This window comes from Camelina sativa, chromosome 11 (genome assembly GCF_000633955.1).
Source record: "Camelina sativa cultivar DH55 chromosome 11, Cs, whole genome shotgun sequence".
Lineage (NCBI taxonomy): Eukaryota > Viridiplantae > Streptophyta > Magnoliopsida > Brassicales > Brassicaceae > Camelina > Camelina sativa.
Genome location: NC_025695.1, coordinates 19178307 through 19184896, shown reverse-complemented (window position 1 = coordinate 19184896; position 6590 = coordinate 19178307). Strand labels below are relative to the sequence as shown.

Genomic DNA, 6590 nt, shown 5'->3' with positions numbered 1-6590 from the left:
ATGCGGTGTGTGACATCTGTCCGATATAAAGTATTAATAAACGGTCAACCACATGGGTTTATACTCCCCTCTAGAGGGCTTCGACAGGGAGATCCCTTGTCACCCTATCTTTTTATTCTTTGTACTGAGGTTCTCATCGCAAATCTCCGCAAGGCAGAGCAGTTAAAACTCATCACGGGTATCAAGGTGTCGACTGCTCGTCCCGCGGTCTCTCACTTACTATTCGCAGACGATAGTCTTTTCTTTTGTCGTGCTATGAAAGAACAGTGTGAGGCTGTCTTAGAGATCCTTCGCCAGTATGAACGGGTTTCTGGACAGCAAATAAACTTCCAGAAATCTTCGGTTCAATTTGGACACAAAGTTGCTGTAGAATTACGGGATGAACTAAAAGGAGTATTGGGGATCACCAACCTAGGTGGAATGAATACTTATTTGGGTATTCCTGAGAGCCTGGGAGGCTCAAAAACAAAGGTTTTCTCCTTTGTTCAGGATCGATTGCAGAAACGGACAGGTGGATGGCCTGCCCGGCTACTGTCCAGGCGTGGGAAAGAGGTTATGATCAAATCAGTAGCAACTGCTGTTCCTACCTTTTTCATGTCCTGTTTCCGCCTTCCGAAAACAGTCACACGAAAACTCACAAGTGCGGTCTCAAATTTTTGGTGGAGTGCTTCTGGAGATACACGAGGACTACATTGGATAGCCTGGGATAAGTTATGTGTTGATAAGGTTGATGGTGGTCTGGGTTTCCGGTGTTGGATGACTTCAACACCGCCTTGTTGGCTAAACAACTTTGGCGTTTGATTACAGCTCCAGACTCTTTATTTTCAAAGGTTTTTAAAGGACGGTACTACAGGCATTCCAACCCTTTGGACCCTATCAAATCTTACTCGCGGTCTTATGGATGGCGGAGTTTGGTATCTGCTCGCTCTCTGGTAAACAAAGGACTCATTAAACGGGTAGGATCCGGTAATTCCATTCTAGTATGGTATGATCCCTGGATCCCTGCTCAATCCCCGAGACCAGCATTGCGTTCGGGATCGCCAATTGATCCCAAGCTTAGAGTTGAAACTTTTATTGACAGGAGTTCACAATCCTGGGATTTGGCCTTACTCTCGGCCTCTTTTGAGCCGGAGGATGTTGCCATTATTTCTGCTTTACCTGTTGGTAAACCAGATTCACCGGATATATTGGGTTGGCATTTGACAAAAACTGGTCTGTACACCGTTAAATCTGGGTATAAAGTTTTGCGTCAAAATCAGGCGGCCTCGACGCCTACTTTTGGCCCTAGCATTATTCCTCTACAGGCTTTTGTCTGGCAGATTCGGTGTCTACCAAAACTCAGACATTTTCTATGGCAAGCGATCACGGGTTGTATGGCGACAACATCTAATTTGCGGCGACGTGGTATGTCATGTGATTCTGAATGCGGTTGTTGTGGTGGTTCTGAGGAGACAATCAATCATGCTTTATTTTTATGCCCTCCGGCCAGGCAGGTTTGGGCTCTATCCTCCTTCCCGACATCACCGGGCTGTTTCCCTTCAGAATCTGTCTATGCAAACATGGATTACTTATTCTGGAGATTTCAGCAGAATCCTTCAGCGGATTATTATCCCTGGATTCTATGGTACATTTGGAAGGCTAGAAATGACAAAAAATTTAGCAATTTGGACTCCAATCCGTTAGCAATTTTACAGATGGCGGAGGAGGAAGCTAAACTTTGGATTTCGGCACAAGCAGACACAGTAGGGATCCCGTCCACGGATGGGCCTCATTCCACTATCGGTCATGTGCCTGTGGTAAAGGCTACGGCCAACATATATAGAACCAGTTACCGATGCTTTGTGGATGGATCTTGGAAGATAACTGACCAATATACATGCCGAGGATGGTACTGCACTTCCCCTGAGGGGGACTTCCCCATTATGGGTGCGTCCAACCTTCGTCGCAGCTTGTCACCTCTCCATGCAGAAGTGGAAGCTCTAATCTGGGCAATGCGTTGTATGATTGGTGCGGATATTGAGAATGTGGTTTTCCATACAGACTGTTCTGATCTGGTGAAGATGGTGTCTTCGCCGTCCGAGTGGCCTGCCTTCAAAACGTATTTGGATGAGATCGTGGCGGACAAGGAAAAGTTCTTATCTTTTGCGCTAGTTCACGTCTCCAGAACACAGAATGGTAATGCTGACAAGCTAGCACGACATGCTAGAATAGAGTCACATCTAGTTACCTATGTAAACGTTTTTCCTAACAATTGGCTCGTTTGAACTGATCTTGTACTCAAAAAAAAAAAAAAAAACGGAAATTATCTTCCCGCCCGCCACCTGGATTACTCTATCCTCTCTGTTCTCTCTCACACACTCTCTAATGGCTTCTTCGTCTCTACCTCTCTCTCTCCCGATTCCACTACGATCTCGTAGTAGCACCACTCGTTCTCTACCTTTTCGATGCTCCCCTCTCTTTCTCTCTCTTCCTTCTTCACTAATTTGCTTCTCCACTCAAAACCCCTCCGGCCACGACCGCGAAGAGGTCCGGTGGCTCCGGGAAGAGCAGAGATGGATTCGCGAGGAGCAACGTTGGATTCGAGAGGAACAGAGATGGATACGCGAGCGTGAATCTCTTCTACGAGAGATTTCGGATCTCCAGCTCAAAATCCAATCCCTAGAGTCACGAAATTCGCAATTGGGGAGTTCTGTTCCGGACACGGTTTCGAGTATCGCCGCTTTGCTTCAGGTTTTGAAGGAGAAGAATCGGATCTCGGAGATTGGATTAAGCGCTACGCCGATGGTGTTGGAGAATACGAGAGAACTTGTGGTTGAGGAAGAAGAAGTGGAAGTGGAAGAAGAAGAAGAGAAGCGAGTGATTATTTCCGAGGAGAAAGTTAGGGTTCCGGAGCCGGTGAAGATGAATAAGAAGAAGAGGAGGACGTTGAAGGTTGGAAGCGAAGGCGACGATGTTCAAGCTTTGCAGGTCTGCTTGCACACACAAAAATTGTTGTCTCAGTTTTAGAACAAAGGCGAGTAAATCTGGTTCTATCATCACTGGAATTAGCCTAGATTGAGAGATTAGGCTGATGGTTTGAATTAGTATAGCGATGATTTGAATTGATAGTTTTGTCATTAAGCATACGATTGAGATTGTATATAGTTGCAGCTGTGTGGAGATTGTTCCCTTTTGATGGTTTCTTTATGTGGATTTTGTTTTGCTCCGTGTGATATAGGAAGCTCTGTTAAAATTAGGATTCTATTCGGGTGAAGAGGATATGGAGTTTTCCAGCTTTTCAAGTGGGACTGCAAGTGCTGTTAAAACTTGGCAAGTATGTTTTTTTCTTTTGCATTTAGCTCAGGTTGATTTTATCCTGTTCTGAATGCGGTTTTGATTTTTGACACGGTGCATGCTTTGCTTCAAAAGGCATCGCTTGGCTTTCGTGAGGATGGGGTAATGACAACAGAGCTCCTTCAAAGGTTGTTCATGGATGAGGACACAGAGACAGATAAGGATGAAGCAAATACAATTAAGAAAGAGGTAAAAAAACTGAAGAACTTGTCTTCTTACTTGTTCTAGATCATGGCTCGTTTCTACCACACTTATCTAAGGTATCCCGAGTATATACCTGTCAAAACTGTCCCAATTACTTATAGCTCTGTAGCAAGCATTCACAGTAGTTATGCGGTCTATTCTTCTAACCGAATATGGACTCTTATTGTATGCTTTGGCCTCACAAGCTTGTTAACTGACAGTTTTGTTTTACCTTCTTAGGTTAGCTCTGTCCTTAAAATGATGTATTTGTTGCTAGTGAGATTTGTTCCAAATCTGAATTATCTACTATAAGTCTTATAAACAATTAAGCAAAGGGGAAAATACTACATTATCTTGTTTGAGATTTTTAGGGAACATGAATATTCTGAATTTAACTGTTAAATTACTTAAACCTGTTAAGGTCTATTCTTTATACTGAACCTTTCTCTCATCTCCCTTGATCAAGGAAGCTGGTAACGGAGCAGTATTTACGTCAGTGACACAAGTCCCTGAGAAGAAGCAATCAATCATAAAAGACCAAAGTGACAGAGAGTTTGACGTTACTAAAAATCGGGTTTTTCTTCTTGGAGAAAACAGATGGGAAGATCCCTCCAGGCTCATTGGCAGGAACAAACCGGTAGACAAAAGTAAATCTACAAACACCAAAACGAGGTGCATCACTTGTCGAGGGGAGGGTCGATTGATGTGTCTAGGTGAATCCCTTCTCGACCCTGGTTAAGTGAAAATCATCGGTTCTTTGACAGTTAAGAAAGAAGGGTAGGGTTTTTATTTAGCCAACTAAGACTGCTAATAGAAACCAACCTTATGGCAAATGTTGGAATCTTTCATCCAATGTGGCATCTCGGTTTAACATAATCGATATTCTTAGTAACACTTCACGCGCAGAGTTGTCTAGTACAGTGTTTGATTATACGAAATAAAAACTTGATGTGGATTTTGGTTGTTGTGTAGAGTGCGATGGAACTGGTGAACCAAACATTGAGCCGCAGGTGAGTAAATCAAAACAACCTGCTTTGATTATGTGTATGTGTATAATATCAAGTAGCCTAAAGCAGAGAACCTCTTCTTCAATGTTGTAGTTTATGGAGTGGGTTGGTGAAGATACGAAGTGTCCGTATTGTGAAGGTCTTGGCTATACAATTTGTGATGTCTGTAACGGCAATAAAAACGTATAATCAAGGTTCATGTTTTAATACACAGACACATTTATTTAAATGATAGAATCATATGTATGTTTATGAATACGAATGTACAACTTCTTCTGTATATCATAAGTATGATATTTGCATTACTTTCAAAGAAGAGAGGTTTGATATAAGTTTATGCAAGATTATATATATGAGTCTCGTAGAGATTATATAAAAACAGATTAGATGGTTTCAAAGGTTTAAAAGAGAAGACAGACTCTAGACTCTAGACTAACTCAATTTCAAACTACTTTTTGAGATGGAATAGTGACTCTAACAATCCCTCTTTTGTATAGTTGACATCGAAGAGTACGACCTCGTTAGGTTCTCGCATCAAGAAAGTGGAGCTCAAAGGGACACAGAAAGCTTCAGAATTTGTGAGGAAAATGCGTTTCCTTCTTCGTCTAGCACATGAACACCATTATTGCTTCTGTTTTCTTTCTCGGAGTACCTTTGATGATCTCTGCGGTCTTCCTGTACAACTTAACCATGAAAGTTTCACCGATGGTTATTGTCTCAACCAAGTGTTCGCTTGTGTAGCACGAAATTAAAAGGTCTCCTTTTGGTCTCGGACAGCTTGGGAAGGTTTTGAAACCGCAAGCTCTGCAATTATAGCTAAGATGATGTTTCTGTTGCTAGTGAGCTTTTTTTTGTTCGGAATCTGAAGTGTTTAATATGAGTCTGTAAGAAAATTGGTATATGGGGTATGTTTGAGATTTTAGGGAACATGAATATTCTGAAATATCTCTTGATTTGCTGAACAAACCTGCGAATACCTTATTCTTTCTACTGACCCTTTCGTTCAATTTACTCCAGGGAAGCAATCAATCATAAAAGATCAATTCCCAGTTTTGATCAGCTAGATTTAGTATTTTCATCTCAAAACTGATATGATATCTCATTATTAACTCGAAGGTAGCAGTCTGATTTCATTTTACTTACTAATTTGATATGGCTACCAATACCATTCCACCCTCCATAATCTCTTTCGTTTGGTTATTATTCAAAAGACTCATATGTAGCATTATTTTGATGAATCCAGTTCTGAATGGTTAATACTTTGATACTGATTAAATTTAGTCCGGCACTATGTGTCCTTTAGCTAGGAGAACCTAGGGACATATTGTAAACGATATTCCAAGGCCTTATGATCCTTCGTAGAAAGAGTACATTCTAAAGGAACAACACAAAGAACACCTTTTGAACCAAATGCCTCTAGACTCAGACCCAATACCAGACTGATCTCTCTAACAATCCCAATTTTGTTTAGCCAGCTTGAAAATTCTTCGTTCGTCGACATCAAAGATTTTGACGAAGTTAGGTCGACCAAAGCAGAGAGGGGAGCTCAAAGGGACACAGAAAGCTTCAGAGTTGGTGAGGTAAATGCTTTGATCTACGAGGCTTGGAGTGTAAACAGCGTTTCCTTGTTCGTCTAGCTTGAACACCATTATTGCTTCTGTTTTCTTCCTCGGGACACCTTTGATGATCTCTGCGGTCTTCTTGTACGACCTAACCATGAAAGTTTCACTGGTGGTTACTGACTCCACCAGGTGTTCGGTTGTGTAGCACGAATCCAAAAGGTCTCGTTTTGTCTCGGACAGCTTGGGAAGGTTTTGAAACCGCAAGCTCTGCAACTTGGGGTTGTTGCTAGGGTTGTGGAGATCCCATGATCCGACGAGGTGGCCTCCAGAGCCGGCTATGCGAAACATGTCATCCTTCTTGGAATACATGACAGGGGAGGAGAAGAAGCATGGGTCTGTCATTCTGATGTTGACCCACTCGGAGTTGCTTCGAGCCGGTCTGCAGAAGCTGAGCTGAGGACCCAAGAACTTGACAGCCAGAACACAGTCCTCTTCTTGAGGAGAA

At 42.4% G+C, this 6590-nt stretch overlaps 3 protein-coding genes across 6 annotated transcripts in view; 2 read left to right on the top strand and 1 right to left on the bottom strand.

The window, feature by feature from the left end:
• Window positions 1-2264, top strand: LOC104728130. The gene is made up of 2 exons (XM_010447159.1): window positions 1-742; window positions 808-2264. Exons 1-2 carry the CDS (start codon window positions 1-3, stop codon window positions 2262-2264), a joined length of 2199 nt encoding a protein of 732 aa, XP_010445461.1.
• On the top strand, window positions 2328-5451 carry LOC104723825 (golgin subfamily A member 6-like protein 22). Of its 4 annotated transcripts, XM_010442244.2 has the most exons (7): window positions 2328-2967; window positions 3218-3313; window positions 3409-3522; window positions 3983-4229; window positions 4489-4526; window positions 4617-4717; window positions 5021-5451. In XM_010442244.2, exons 1-6 carry the CDS (start codon window positions 2365-2367, stop codon window positions 4710-4712), a joined length of 1194 nt encoding a protein of 397 aa, XP_010440546.1. In that variant the 5' UTR covers window positions 2328-2364; the 3' UTR covers window positions 4713-4717; window positions 5021-5451. The 4 variants fall into 4 exon arrangements, with proteins under 4 accessions (XP_010440546.1, XP_010440545.1, XP_010440547.1 ...); XM_010442243.2 differs by lacking the exon at window positions 5021-5451 and having other exon boundaries at window positions 4617-4839; XM_010442245.2 differs by lacking the exons at window positions 4617-4717; window positions 5021-5451 and having other exon boundaries at window positions 3983-4293; window positions 4489-4525.
• The window catches only part of LOC109127457, an 8129-nt gene continuing 7510 nt past the window's right edge, over window positions 5972-6590 (bottom strand). Inside the window, exon 2 of the mRNA XM_019232169.1 lies at window positions 5972-6408. Within this exon, the coding sequence (XP_019087714.1) occupies window positions 5972-6408 (437 nt within the window). The remainder of the gene's footprint in view (window positions 6409-6590) is intronic.

Coding starts and splice junctions, on each gene's coding strand:
- LOC104728130 (XM_010447159.1), top strand. CDS start 1: ATGCGGTGTGTGACATCTGTCCGATATAAAGTATTAATAAACGGTCAA. Junction 743..807: donor TAAGGTTGATGGTGGTCTGG/GTTTCCGGTGTT, acceptor GTTTGATTACAG/CTCCAGACTCTTTATTTTCA.
- LOC104723825 (XM_010442244.2), top strand. CDS start 2,365: ATGGCTTCTTCGTCTCTACCTCTCTCTCTCCCGATTCCACTACGATCT. Junction 4,230..4,488: donor GGGTCGATTGATGTGTCTAG/GTGAATCCCTTC, acceptor GTTGTTGTGTAG/AGTGCGATGGAACTGGTGAA. Junction 4,527..4,616: donor AACCAAACATTGAGCCGCAG/GTGAGTAAATCA, acceptor TCAATGTTGTAG/TTTATGGAGTGGGTTGGTGA.